We start from the raw sequence: 14449 nt of genomic DNA, 5'->3' as shown, positions 1-14449 counted from the left end.
CGGAGCTTTGGACATAGACCAAGTTTGAACCTGGTTCTGCTTCTAAAGCTGTGTGGCCTTGGATAAGTCCCTTCACATCTCTGAGCCTCAGTTTCCTCTTGTGCAAATGGGGATACTATGACCTCCTTGCAGAAATTGCGAGGACTATAATTTGTATAATAACACTGCACGCTTTCCACGTGCCTCCCAGCCGCTGCGTGAGCCCTTTACGTGGACTTCTCACGTCATCCTCACAGAACTCCCTGGGTACCTAGATCATTATCCCCATGTTACAGGCGGAGAGACTCAGGCAGAGAAGTTAAGTGTCCTGCCGAGGGTGACACAGCTAGTGGCAAAGGGGACATGAATCCGTGGTGCAGCTCCAGAGCCGGTGCCTTCCCACCACGCTTCCTGCGACTGCCAGGCTCTCAGCTCGTGGCTGCCACACCTGTTCCCAGCCCTAAGTCCCTAACGGCATTATCTGGCTTCCCTACCCTGCACCTGACACAAAGTCCTCATCACCACCTGTGGAGTGAATGCACAGTGAGCCAGCGAGCGAGTGTGTGAGTGAGTGAATATACAGAGATGAAGCCGGTTACTTTGGCAGAACCTCCTGACTTCTGTATCCACGCAGTACAGGGTGAGAGTCACAAAAGGGGTGGGCTCAGCACACTCAAACCTCACTTCCAGGCTGCCTGGCCGCTAACATCAAAGCCATGTCAGATTCACCAAAACCAGTCCGGGCCGCTCATGGGGTTTGGCCCAACAATGCTTCATTTTCTAAGGACCACACAGATCTGGGGCGGGGAATGTGTAATCAGAGAGGGCTTCCGGGAGGAGGTGGCACACAGGCTGAGGCTTGATCGATATGTGGATGATGTGCAGGCTTCAGGGAGGGAGAGAAAGGCATTTGGACAGAGCGTGGCTGGAAGGGAAAGAGCCCCCAGGCAGAGGCGGGAGGGGGAGGCGGAGGGGCTGAGGCAGCCTGAGGGGGCAGTGCAGTCCCGACAGAGCGGCCTGGCTGGGACAGGAGAGCAAAGGGAGCCACTGCAGGCTTCTCAGCAGGGCAAGAGGCAGTGAGCACAGGGCAGCTGGCCTCCTCAGGTGGCTGCTCTCAGGCCTGTCACCTGTCCCTACATGGCCCTTTCATGGCCCGGTGCCTGCCAATTCCCCTAGCTGAGGGGTCCCACCCTCTCTGCTACCCCCCAAATCTGCCCCTCTACATACGACCTACCCCTCAATAGGCTGGCTCCACTCCCTGAAGCCACACTTAAACCTCTGGGTCCCCCTCTCTCCCCCACATCTGGTTTTCAGGGCTTGTCTACACGTCTCTGCAGCCCTCCTTCCCCCTCGCTCTGCTCCCTCCCTGAGTCATTACCACAGTGTTTCCCAGCAGTACTGTGCCCACAGGCTGAACCCCTCGCGCCTGCCAACCCCTGTGTCCTAGCACCCACGCCAGCGGGTCCGGGACCTGAGCACAGGCCCTGACTCAGCAGACTCAGGCCCTTGCCTAAGAGGGCACAGGGCAAAGGGCAGGGCGCCTGACCCGGCTCCACAGAGCCAGCGTGGGGGAGGGGACAGGGTGCTCAGAGGATCTGGGCCCCCAAGGTGAGGGAATGGGGACTGCTAGTCCACTGGCACACCCTTAGCAAGAGAAAAAATGGAGGCTAGCCCGGACCCAGGAAGGATGGAAAGGGAGGCTTTGGTCCAGAGACAAGAGAAGGGGTGGTCCAGCTTGTGGGGGAGCAGGGGTTTGGGATGCTGTGGGGGTGGGGGAGGCTGAAAAGGATGCAGAGCCAGAGAAGGGGGCACATGGAGGGGAGGGTCGGAACAGGAGCTTAGCTGGGGTGGGGGGAGGAAGCGGGCCCTGCGGGGGAGGGGATGGGCAGGGCAGCCAGCAGGCAGGTGGCAGCAGTAAGGGGGGGCGGGGTTCAGTCCTTACCCCTTTCAGCACCTCCTCCAGGTGGTCTCGGAACTGCATGAACAGGTTGATCTTCCAGCTGGTGTTGCAGTTCACGGAGTTGACCTGGGGAAGGGCAGAGAGAACCCTGACGCCAGGCAGACCCCCAGCGGTTGGAGGCTGGGGCACGGGAAAGGCCCGGATGAGGAGGTGAGGGGAGGACCAGCCCAGCTCCCGTCAGAGCACAAGGAGGAGGCGTCTTCTCTCAGCCAGGGTCCTACAGGCCCCAGCACGGGTGGCCTAGGGCTGCCGGCCTGGGGCAAGGAGAAGGGGGTGGACGTGGAGAAACAGGCAGAGGAGTGGAGAGACCCAGCTGGCGCAGCAGGCCAGGCGGGACCGGAGGACGAGAGTCTAGGCCCTCAGGGGCCCCGCCGTCCACTCACCTCCTTGCAGCCCGCGTTGTCACTGAGCTCGTAATTGCTGGCGTGCAGAGGCTGCCCGGCGTTGACAGGATTCAGGATCACCTTGTCCCCCACCACCACCTACGGGCACGGGTGGAACAGGGCGCAGGTGGGAAGGGCCAGGCCTGCAGGCCTCTCTCTGATCTCTGTCCACCCCTCTAAGAAGTGGGCGTGACCTCATCCAGTGCCCCCATGGGAGACCCTGCAGGAGCGGCTCTGGAGCTGTGGCCTGCACCTCCCACCCGCCCCTCCAGCCCGGGCCTCCTCACATTGTCCCCGTTGCTCCGCAGCTTCCAGAAAGGCTGGATGAAGAGCCAGGAGCCCTCGTTGCCTGTTGCATCGAGCGTCACCCGCATGGCGTTCTTCTCCAGCAGGGCCGGCAGCCGCTTGTTCACCGTCAGGTACTTGTTGCTCTTCATGTGCAGGAGCTGGGGGCGGGGCGCAGGTGAGGGTGCGGGGGCCGAGGGAGGTCAGCCCAGCGGGGAGGGGGCTCTGGGGGGCAGGCAGGGCGCAGGTGAGGGCACGGGGCCCCACAACGCCAGCCCAGCGGGGAAGGGGGCTCTGGGGAGCCCACTGGACCTTGGTCACAGCTGGACACACATGCAGTGTCAGATACACAGACATAAACACACAAATTGAAACGCCTGCAGCCACACACACAAACACACGCCCCAGTCAGGCACCTGGGTGATCAGAAAAGAAGCAGCCAGCATTTCTAAATACTTGCTGTGTGTTCATTCATGTAATCTTACAATGACCAAAAGGGAAGTACTATCACCGGCCGGATTTTACAGCTGGGGAAACAGAGGCACTGGGAAGTTAGGGAACTTGCCCGAGGTCCCAGAGCCAAGACTGGGACTCAGCCTGCAGGATCTGTGCTGGTGTCCAGTGTGCGGAGAACCCGCCCACCGGCTCAGCTCAGGCCACACAGCGCGACGCACACACAGAAGCAGATATGCAGTCACAGAGACAGCCGCGGGGCCACCCGCTGGGGACACAACCCTGGGAGGGCATGCCAGCCGCCACCCACCACCCGCCACCTGCCCCCAACAGCAGCCCCGCGTCTCCGGGGCGATGCAAGGGGGTCTCACCTGGATCACGCTGCCGTACTTCACCACGTCCCCATGCACCTTCTTGTTCTCCGTGTCGTTCTGCTTCTGCTCCATCTGGGCTGCGTGCTGCGCAGACACACGCAGAGGTGGAAGTTGGGCTCAGAAGCCTGCTCCTGCGGGGCCACGTCCCCTACCCCCACACGCGTGCACACACACACACGTACACGCACACACACACACAGCTCCTGGCACTGTGCCTGGACTGACCGCCCAGAGGCCATACAGGCCATTCCCTCCCTCTGTTGATGAGGAGCTGACAGAGCACGGAGCATGAAGCCCAGGGGAACTGAACCCCGATCCCCTGCCTCTTCCCCCCCACCTCCTCTGGAGGGGACCTGCCAGCAGCGCTTGAGCTCCCTCTGACACGCCCTCTGACACCACCAGCAGACAGCCTACGCTGTGCCTCACTGCCCCCATCTTGGCAGAGTCCCGATGTCCCCAACACCGGACGCCTGGCCCAGACCAAACTCTGACAGATGCACCTGGGGCTACTTCCTCTTCCTCTTCCACCGCTCTGCTCTGTGATATGTGCTCCTAGCCACCGCCTCCAGGGAGCCCTCACTGGTGGGCCACATGCAACTCAGACAGACCCAACCCTAGTGGCCCTCAGGATTTGGTTGGCTTCCCATTTAGGACGCTTTTTTAGGCACTTCGGTCACATTAGCCTAGAAGCTGCCTAGGGATAGACTGACTCTATTTCCTCCATCAGACTGGGGGTTCCTAGAGATAGGGCTCTGTCTCCTCCATCAGACTAGCACTCCCTGAAAGCACTGGCCCTTCCGCCCCTTGCTTCTCCTCAGTCCCATTATCCAGGCCTCATGACCGAGACTGGGGCAAGGGTGGCTGTTAGGGAAACTTGCCCTGTACCATGTGATTTGCTACAAACCTAAAGTGTGTGACGATATGACCGTGTGTGTGTGTGTGTGTGCGCACGCACATGGAAACGCCCTACACCCAGGCCAGATCCCCAGCTCAGCCTTGGCCTACATCAGCAGCAGGAAGGATGCTGTGACAGACCCCAGCCCAGGAAGAAAGATGGGGTATTTATGACAGAGCTCAGGCAGCCCACCCCCCAACCCCCTCTTTCCAGCCCAGTTCATAGCCCATTTCACACCCACCTCCTCGGGGAGGGGGCCACAAGAAAGCAACGTCTACATGACAGGGAGTGGAGCGCCAGGCCTGAGGGAGGGCCTCAGAAACCGGCTGCAAAGCTGCTGACCACAGCTAAAGCCTCCTGGTCTTTTTTTCGTGGGGACTGGGCTTGGGGCCCTGAGGTCCATCCAGAGAGGACTGTTTAGGATGTCCACTGAGCTGCTGCCCCCAAGAGGCCCATGAGCAACCACCAGGCCCTTACACTGTGCACTGTCGATACGTCCAACAAGCCCAAGGTGGGTCAGAGATCTGGGGGCCATTCAGGCCCTACCACGAACTCACAGGATGAGCATGGAGAGCCCAGCCCCTCTAAGGGCCCCAGGATCCAATTCTATAAAATGAGGGAGGAGGTTAAGACTGGTTCTCAAGTCAGGTTCCCTGGAACCACTGTCACCAGAAGCTAGTGGTAAATCCATGTACAGCTGTACAGGTTGTTCACTGCACCATGGTGTCCAGCCGAAGGGCTGGGTGGGAGCTGAAATCTAGTCCACATTTCAGTCATCTGAGCCATGTTCTCTGGGCAGAGAGGACTATGCCAGCCTGGAGGAAGGAGCACGTCCTTCTAACTGGCACAGAGGGCCATATAGATGGGTGGGTCAGTGGCAAGGCACTCTACTTCCCCTCGCTCACCTCATTCGCACCCACGCACACCGATCTCTCGCATGCTGGGGTTTTGGACTCAGCCACGGGCCCCTTGGGCTCTGATGAGCGGCGACCCCCTGCGTGCGCCCGGACCACCAACGCACGTACACAGGTGCACCTGCTGCACGCCCACCTGCAGCTTCTGGAGCAGCACCACGTCGGCGATCTTGTCCTTGTCCTGCTTGGTCTGCTTGGCCTTCCAGTACTGCTTCTGGGCCGAGTAGCGGTTCATGGGACACACCTTGAAGAGGCAGTCTGTGGGAGGGCAGGCAAAGGGGGGAGATCCGTCTGCAACCCGGCCCCCAAATCCCACCTCCACTCTCCCCATCCCTCCCCACCCACCCGCCCCACTAGGGTGGAGAGGTAGCGGTTGGAAGAACCTGAAGAACTTGGAGAAGGCGTGAGCGCAGGATCGCACCGGGGAGGCGGACACATGCCCTCTTCCCTGTGGGAGAGTTATCAGAGGCCCTTGGGCCCCCACCCCAGCCCCGTCTGTGAACGCTTCTGTGGCCACTGGTGGCTGACAGCTAATAGCTGCATCCTTCTCTGGCCCACCACCATCTCGCCCACAGACGCCTGGGAAGTTACATCTTGCCCCCCCCCCCGGCCCCCCAGGAGCAGCTCATTCCAAGCAGCTTACGCGCACACACAATCGTCCGGCCTCTGGAGGCGACCTGTGTGTGGTGCTGGTCACTCCCCAGCTCCCCGCACGATCGCCCTGAAACCACATCCTTGCCTGGCTCTTCCCCGGCCCTGAATGAGCAAGGCTCCCTCACTCCGTCCTCCTGAGACCCCTCCTCCACAGGCTCTGCTTCCAGGGATCTTGACCTAAGACCGGGCCCCTCAAAATTCCACAAACAGGTTCACTATTTCGGAGAGCAGACAAAACACCAGGATTTTCGTAAGCCCAAACTCCAGAGAGGGTGCCGATGCTTCTACTTATCCAAAGGAAGCATGAGCTGGAAAATCCTGTTCTGAAGTGTGGCAGGAGCCGATGGAGGATTCTGGGTCACGGAGAAGCGCTGGCTCAGTGGCTGGCCTGGGCTGCCAATGGCATTGGCTATATGCTCCGTGGCAGTGAGTTCCCCATCACAGGAGGGAATCACAGCCTGGACAAGGGGTTGGGCTCCTGGCCTCTTAGACCCCTCTCATGCCGCAGGGCTGGGCCTCCACGGCTGCACGGGGTCCAGCAGCATGGCGCCCAGGACGGGCGCCCCTCCTTCAGGCCCTTTCCATCTGCCCTCCAAAGGAAGGCTAAGTGCCTCTTCTGGTCAAAGCTGGTCACCCAGCCCCCAGGAACTAAAAGCAAAACGGGGGGCACCTGGGTGGCTCAATCGGTTAAGTCGCTGCCTTCAGCTCAGGTCATGATCTCAGGGTCCTGGGATCGAGCCCCATGTTGGGCTCCCTGCTCAGAGGGGACTCTGTTTCTCCCTCTCCCTCTGACCCTCCTCCCCACTTGTGCCCTCTCTCTCTGTGTCTCAAATAAATAAATAAAATCTTAAAAAATAAAAAAAAAAGCAAAATTGGATTTTCTCTCACACCCATGAGCACACAGCCCCTGGTGCCTTCAGGAAGAAAGACTGAGGGAGTCAAAGTTCAGAGAAGACGGAACTTCCTTGAAGGGAGAGGGGAAATGGCAATTCCATAAGTGGATAGAGTCACCAAGACCTGCCCTGCCTGGCCCACCTTGACACCACCAGCACGAGCCGGCATCGCTTCTAGAAATAAGCACTCAGTGTGTTGGACAGAGTAGGTCTTTACAAGGATCTGCTTAGCCCTCAAGAAGCAGCTCAGGTGTCACCCCCTCCAAGAAGTCCTCCTGCTTCTTCAGTCTGGGCTGGAGCTCCCAGGGCTCCCCAGGCCCACCCGCTTACCACAGCAATCTCACTGCCTTGTTAGAGACCACCGGTTTCCCACCGAAGTCAGAGCAGTGGCCCACGCCAGGGATTGTTTGGCAAAGTGGGGGGAGGGGGTGGTCCCAAGAGAGTTAACAGCTGGCATTTAGTGGGCAGGACAGGGGAGCTGGATGGGACAGGGGTGCCGGGCACGGGCACCATAAAGATCGTCCGGCAGGACTCCTGCTGAGAACAGCGTGGCGCACGCTCCCAGCGGACGGCTGCGGGCAGTGCTCGGGGCCCAGAGCGGCACACAGAAACACAAAGTATTTTTTGCCTGATTTTAGCAAACAGTGAATTTTTCAGGAATGCAACTCAGATATAAGCTAAGGGAATCTGTGTTGTCTTTTGTGTTGTTCAAACTTTACCAGGAGTTTTTTTTTCTTTTTTCTTTTTCTTTTCTTTTCTTTTTTTTTTTTTTTTTTTGTGCTGTTTCAGAGACTGCATCACTCGTGGCCGCGCCAGACGCTTGCGTTTGTGGCTGCCCTCGTCATGATTCACAGGCAAGCTCCGACTGCTTCCTTGGGCCTTCTAGTTGTGCCCCACATCGACTTCTAAAACGCGCATTACTTCATTAGAAATCGCTTTCCTTTTATGTCTCTTTTTTCTCACACTTAGGGCATTATATTGGCCCCGCTCCCTCCCCCACCAGCTCCAGACTCCCTCAGACCCTGGCCCTGGAGCCCCCATTTTATATGACATAAATGTAGATACGCATTGTATTATTTTCGAATTCCAGTTAATCAGTCAAGCTGCTCCCGTTCTGACTGGCTCATCGGCAGGTGGGCGGGGCGGCACGGAGCTCATCCCCGTGTGTCCCCAGCGCCTAGCCCGGGGCTCAGCAAATACCTGCCAGATGAACTCTCTCCAGTGGATGAGGTGGGGCCTGAACTCATAGCCAAGAAGGGAGGGAAGGGATGAGGCACTGCAAGTGGAGGGAAGGGCAAGAGAGCGCCACGTGGACGGAGCAGTGAAGTGACAGCAGCCAGTCACACTGTGGGTCTGGGACGGGAGGGGGTAGGCCAGGACCCTGGGTCTGAGTGAGCCTGGAGCCCACAGGCCTTGGCAATCATGAGCTCCCTGGTCTCCCTGCACGCCCACCCCTCCACCCCCCCACCACCCCCAATCCCGAAAAGAGAACAGAAGGAAAGAGAGATGCTGACCCAGGTCGCCCTAGAGCAGAGGTTCGTAAGCTTTTCTGAACTGACTCACCGACGAAAGACATTCTTGGATCACTATTTCACGAAACAACACGGGGGCTTCCATCCCTGGTAAGCAGGGCAGGCTCTGACGGGGCCGAGAACTGTGGTTATAATATCTTTTGGACCAACCCAACCAGAAAACAACTAACACAACCGGATTTTTCAAATCGGTATTATTTTAAGACTTCTGAAAGAACAAAGAACTGACAAAATAGTGAAGAATTACTGGGCCCGAGCAGAGGATCAAAGGGAAGTTAGAGGGGCGTCTGGGTGGCACAGCGGTTAAGCGTCTGCCTTCGGCTCAGGGTGTGATCCCGGCGTTATGGGATCGAGCCCCACATCAGGCTCCTCTGCTGGAAGCCTGCTTCTTCCTCTCCCACTCCCCCTGCTTGTGTTCCCTCTCTCTCTGGCTGTCGCTATCTGTCAAATAAATAAGTAAAATCTTAAAAAAAAAAGGGGGGGGGGAGTTAGAGAGCTACAGAAACACCCAGGCTACTTTCACCCTGAGGATATTCACTGATTCCAGAAAACAGGCTTTTTATGTGGATGGCTTCACCAGGTGATGGGGGGGGGGGGCAGAAATCCAAGGCAGGCCCATGGAAGGTGGGAGTCTAACAGGAGACCCCCCGTTCAATAAGCTGGGACCCCAAAGGGCTACACTCCCAAGTGAAGGCTGAACCCGAGGCAGAACAGCTCCTTCCAGCAACTAGAGCCCTGTTGGAATGCCCTGGATGGTGCAGGAAACCCTGAACCCGAGCCTGGCTTTGGGCACTCTTGGACAGGTGGAGCCCCAGGAGTCTGGTATTAGGATATGCACACCCTCTCTCGAAGAAGGTACCTTCCTCCTGGTCCACAACCACTCATACCAGATTTCTCAAATGCAATAGCCAGTGTACAATCGAAGCTAGCCAGGGCCTTTTTGGGAGCTAGCTGTCGTGAGAGAGAACCAACCCACCAAACAGACGGTACAAATAGACGTGAAGAGACTCCAGGCACAGACAACAGCTGTAGAACGGATACGCCTGCGCCGCTTCAATCCACAAAAGCCTGAGGATCCCCTCAGAGAAGAGGAAACTATAAAGAGTAACATCACAGACTGAAAAAGAACCAAATGGAATCTCTAGAAATAAGAAAGCTTCAAAAACCACATTTAAAAACCCACTGAACGCATTTAACAGGAAGGAAGGAGCTGAAGGAAGAATGAATGAAGAAAGAGCGACCCCTAATATGGTGACGCATCCGAATTCTATTCTCTCCAGGTCTTTAAAGGACGGGGGAGCCACTGAAGGGACTTCGCACAACCACTAATGGGTCAGAGCCTGTGTCTGAGTGAAGCACACTGCTCTACTGCAACCCAGGAGCGGGAAGGAAGCCAGACGGGATCCCTCCAGGCTCCCGACTCTTCTAGCTCTGTCTTGGAAACAGACTCCCTTGAACTTGTCGCATTTGTCTTTTTCTCCCTCACATAGATCCTCTCTTAGAGCCTGGCCCGTAATACTTGTCAGGAAATGCTTGCTGAGGGGCGCCAGGGTGGCTCAGATGGTTAAGCGTCTGCCTTGGCTCAGGTCATGATCCTGGGGTCCTGGGGTCGAGCCCTGCATCGGTCCTGGGGTCGAGTCCCGCATCGGGTTCCCTGCTCAGTGGGGAGCCTGCTTCTCCCTCTCCCTCTACTGTTCCCCCTGTTCCCCCTGCTTGTGCTCTCTCGCTCTCTCTGTCAAATAAATAAATAAAATCTTAAAAAAAAAAAAAAAAAGGAACTGCTTGCTGAATGAATAAATGACTTCAGTCCTCTAAAATGTTTGTGGCCCATCTCTATGCACACTTCCATGCTTCTACGGTGCTTTTGGCCCAAAGGCAGCCCCATCAGAACCCCAGAAGGGGCTGGAACCTTTCTTATCACCAAACCCCGGGGCAGGAGGGTGGAAAGGAAGACGTGTGGGAGGGTGGCCAGGAGATTGGGCTCACACAGGAGCAGCAGCAGCAAGTCAGGGTCTGAGGAGCTTGCTAACAGTCAGGACTGTGCGTGTTGGGGGACATGCACTCGTGGCTGAGGGGACACAGGGCCCGTGAGGCTGCAGACAAGAGGATATTCACATAGTAAACAAAGTCTGATGACCTTCCCTGAAACCAAAGATCCTAACACCCCAAAAGCCACTGCCCCTGGGGGAGCTTTACAAAACACGAACTCTGGGGCGCCGGGGTGGCTCAGTCGGCTGAACATCCGACTCTTGGTTTCAGCCCAGGCCATGATCTGAGGGTCGTGAAATCGAGCCCCGCGTCTGGCTCCACACTCAGTGGGGAGTCCGCTTGGGATTCTCTCTCTCCCTCTCCCTCTGCCCCTCTCCCCACTCATGCTCTCTCTCTCTTTAAAATAAATAAATTCATTAAATCTTTAAAGAAAAAAATACAAACTCCCACGTCCCGCACCGATTCAGCAGGCTGGCGCGAGGTGAGGGGATATGCATCTGTAAAGGCACCCCCAACCCCAAATAGTTCTGCCGCCCCAGCAAGGTGAAAAGCACCAGTGCCGAGGACTGGAGGTGAGAACGGAGCACTGGGAATAAAATTCTACGGTCACGGTAACGTCCAAGCTTTGTGTAAATCATGTAAACACCTGCTTCTAATTATTTTCAACATTTACACTCGACCTACTGAACAAAACACGGAAGACTCCATTGTGGTTCCAGAAGAGGAGGCAAGTTCTTTGGTCTTGATGTAAAACTGAAAGTGCGTCTGGCCGCAGAGGGAGGGGGTGTGGGGCGGCGCGGGGGGGCTGGCTGCCGAGAAACCAAGGTGGAACCATGATCCCCGGGTTTATGCAGGTGACAGTGGGAAATCGCGGCAGGCTGCCCTCGGGAGGATGGGGCAGAGGAAGTGGAGGAGTGGCCCGGGGGCACTAAATTCTCCTGGAATAAGCATGGAGAGACCTGGGAGCGAACAGGAGAAACAAGGAAGAGCTCAAAGGGACCGCCTTCTCCTACGACATTGATCTCAGCCGCCCCCAGTCCCTCCACTCGGTCCCTTCATTGGCAACCTCGCCGCCGGTCCGAGCTTCGGAGAGCACACCTGCATTTGTACAAAATGTCAAGCGACAAGGGTCTTCAGGAAAGATGGAGATTAGGAAGAGCGCAAGTGTCCATCAGAGAGGACTGGTTAAATACATTCCAAGGGAGCCGCAAAATGGAATGTTCTGCAGCCATAGGAGAGAGAGGTTAGACATTCTGACACACGCTACGTGTGAGTAAACCTTGAGGCCATGATGTTAAGTGAAAGAAGCCAGTCACAAAAGGACAAATACTGGAGGATTCCACTTGTGTGGGTACTTAGAATAGTCAAATTGATCACGATGGAAAGTAGCACGGTGGTTGGGGAGGGGGCGGCGGCGGTAACTACGTCACAGGCTTAGAGTTTCAGTGTTGTAGGAAGACAACAGTTCTACCGCTGGATGGTGGCGGTGGCCATATATCGGTGACAGTGTGCTTAATGCCACTGAACTGTACACCTAAAAATGGTTAAAGATGGGAAACTATGGGGGCGCCTGGGTGGCTCAGTCGTTAAGCATCTGGCTTCGGCTCAGGGCGTGATCCCGGCGTTCTGGAATCGAGCCCCACATCAGGCTCCTCCACTGGGAGCCTGCTTCTTCCTCTCCCACTCCCCCTGCTTGTGTTCCCTCTCTCGCTGGCTGTCTCTCCGTAAATAAATAAATAAAATCTTAAAAAAAAAAAAAAAAGATGAGAAACTATGTTAGAGATCTTCACCACAGTTTAAAAATAAATAAATATTTTCTAAATGTTTCAAACCAGCTAAGTTGGAGAAACACTATTTTCACACAGTTGTCCGGGATACGGAACAAAAATGGGTGTCTAAACAAAAAAACAAAAAACAAAAAACACAGAGAGTTCAAGATCTCTATACGCTAATATGAAAAGGTCTCCAGTAGGATCCATAGTTAAAATTTATAAAGTAAGAACAACAAAAAACAGAAGAGTGTGTATAGAATGCTACCTCTGTGTAAGAAAAAGGGGGGATCCCTGAATATATGTTTGTATTTGCATAAAGGAACCCTGGGGGCTGCATAAGGAACTCAGGAAAGTGGTCACCTGAAGGGATGATCATAGAGGAGGGGAGTGGGGGGACCAGGCAGGTGGGAGCAGACCCTCTCTACCTGTTTGTACAATTTTTGATGGTTTAATCATATGAATAAATTACTTAGTCTCTTTTTCTATATGGTTGCCCCTGGAAGGGCAGACAGAAGGTACGAGAGGGTGAGGTGGGCCATCACTGCTTTCGCCTTGAACCTGGAATCTGTATTTGCCTTACTTTTATAAAGGGAGGGGAGAACAAAATTTTAAGGGCCAAAAAACATACCAAAAGATGCTCCATCTCACTAGTCCTCAGAGGAATGCAAATTAAAACCACAGTGAGATGCCATTTCACACCCAGCAGGCTGGAAGAAATTTAAGTGAGACAGACCCAGGTGTGGCAAGAACGCGGTGGAAGCAGGGGGGACACGCAACCACAGTCTGTAGGGGTTGAGCACGCACAGCCCCGGGGGAAGCCTCAGAAGAGCTTCTTCGAACCAGGACCCCCCGCCCTCAGAACACACCCCGGAAACTCTTGCCCGGGAGCCCAAAGAGATGTGGATGGGAGCGCTCACCGCAGCCCGGCCGGCAACTGCCAGAATGGAGATGAGTGAACTGTCCATCAACAGGAGAACCGATAAATGGCTTGCAGTTCATTCACCCAGTGGAATATTACATAGCAATTAACCAGATGCACAGAGCCACGGTGTCAACATGCAGAAATCTCAAAAACGGTGCAGAACGAAAAATGTGCCAAAAGATTTTCGTATACGGGGTTATAAACACGGGAAACAATACCCTGTATCATTTGTGAATGAAGCCCTGTGGATTAATAGCAAAAGTATAAAAACAGGCTCCTGAGTGATACACACCAATTTCTGATGAGTATTTGCCTCTGCAGAGGGAGGGAGAGGAAAGGGATGGGGGAGAAGACCCAGAGGGCTTCAGTTACAGGCATAAGAGGCTTTAAAAATGACAACGTCTGGGGGCGCCTGGGTGACTAGGTCGGTTGAGCATCCAACTCTTGGTTTTGGCTCAGGTCAGGATCTCAGGGCAGTGGGGTGTGGGATTGAGCCCCACATCAGGCTCTGTGCTCAGGGCGGAGTCTGCTGGAGATTGTCTCCCTCTTCCTCCCCCTCCCCCTCTGCTCCTCCCCCCCGCCTGCGGTGCGCATGCGAGGGCTCTCTCTCTCTCTCTCTCTCTCTCTCAGTAAGGTAAATAAACAAATCTTTTTTAAAAAAATGACAAGGTCTGAAGTGAACATGGCAAAAAGGATTTGACAGAGCTCTCTTTACTTTAGCGCAGAGTTGAAATATGTCTTAATAATAACAAAAAAAAACCCAATAAACTGGGCTTGGAAGGCAGGACAGGTAGAGCAGAAGCATAGGCTTGGGGGAGCTGGGGGGCACCCTGCCATATGAACACAGGGAGGCCACTTGGTCATCTTCCTCGCTGGCACCACCCCCCATCCCACCAGCCTGGGTGGGTACGTGGCCCCTACGTACATTACTGTAGCTGGGGGTGTGGGCTCTAAGCTTCCCTAAGGTAGACTGGGCGGTGAGAGCGGTCCAAGCCCTTCACTGGGTCTCCCCATGCCCCCGCATGGAAGAGGAGACAGAGAAAGGGCTCACGGGAGGGACATGCCCAGACCCCAGGGCCTGCACAGCAGCACGTGACTCAGAGCAGCCATAACCCCAAGATTCCTACGGCGAGGCAGAGGTCAGGGGTGTTGGGCTGAAATGGGGTACCCCACACACTGGGGCACCAGTAGCCTGGGCTTCCCCAGGCCCTGCAGACTCTAGAAAGAATTCCCAGAACATGTCAGGGCTTGGAATGGCCTCAAAAGATGGCTAGAGCTGAAACCACAAACGAGAAGCCAATCAGGGGCTGATGGAGGCAGGCTGGGGGCTTCACTGGGCTTTGCCAGCTCAGCCTGGGGGCTCCAGGGTCAGCGTGTGAGGACAACCAAGCTGCAGGGGGAGAGAGGGAGAAACCAGAGCTCCCAGCAATGGCCGGGCCCACCC

The 14449-nt window shown here is 55.7% G+C and overlaps 1 protein-coding gene across 2 annotated transcripts in view; it reads right to left on the bottom strand.

Annotated features, from left to right (window-relative positions):
* Positions 1 to 14449, bottom strand: part of ITPR3 (inositol 1,4,5-trisphosphate receptor type 3) — a 67138-nt gene that overhangs the window by 35611 nt on the left and 17078 nt on the right. For both annotated transcript variants that reach the window (XM_026482674.4, XM_044378331.3), the window contains exons 3-7: positions 5380 to 5501; positions 3432 to 3518; positions 2610 to 2768; positions 2323 to 2421; positions 1922 to 2005 (exon numbers count right to left, since the gene is read on the bottom strand). In XM_026482674.4, coding sequence (XP_026338459.1) covers positions 1922 to 2005; positions 2323 to 2421; positions 2610 to 2768; positions 3432 to 3518; positions 5380 to 5501 — 551 coding nt within the window. The remainder of the gene's footprint in view (positions 1 to 1921; positions 2006 to 2322; positions 2422 to 2609; positions 2769 to 3431; positions 3519 to 5379; positions 5502 to 14449) is intronic.

This window comes from Ursus arctos, unplaced genomic scaffold, assembly GCF_023065955.2.
Source record: "Ursus arctos isolate Adak ecotype North America unplaced genomic scaffold, UrsArc2.0 scaffold_31, whole genome shotgun sequence".
NCBI classification, from domain to species: domain Eukaryota; kingdom Metazoa; phylum Chordata; class Mammalia; order Carnivora; family Ursidae; genus Ursus; species Ursus arctos.
This window is presented reverse-complemented; position numbering and strand designations above follow the sequence as displayed.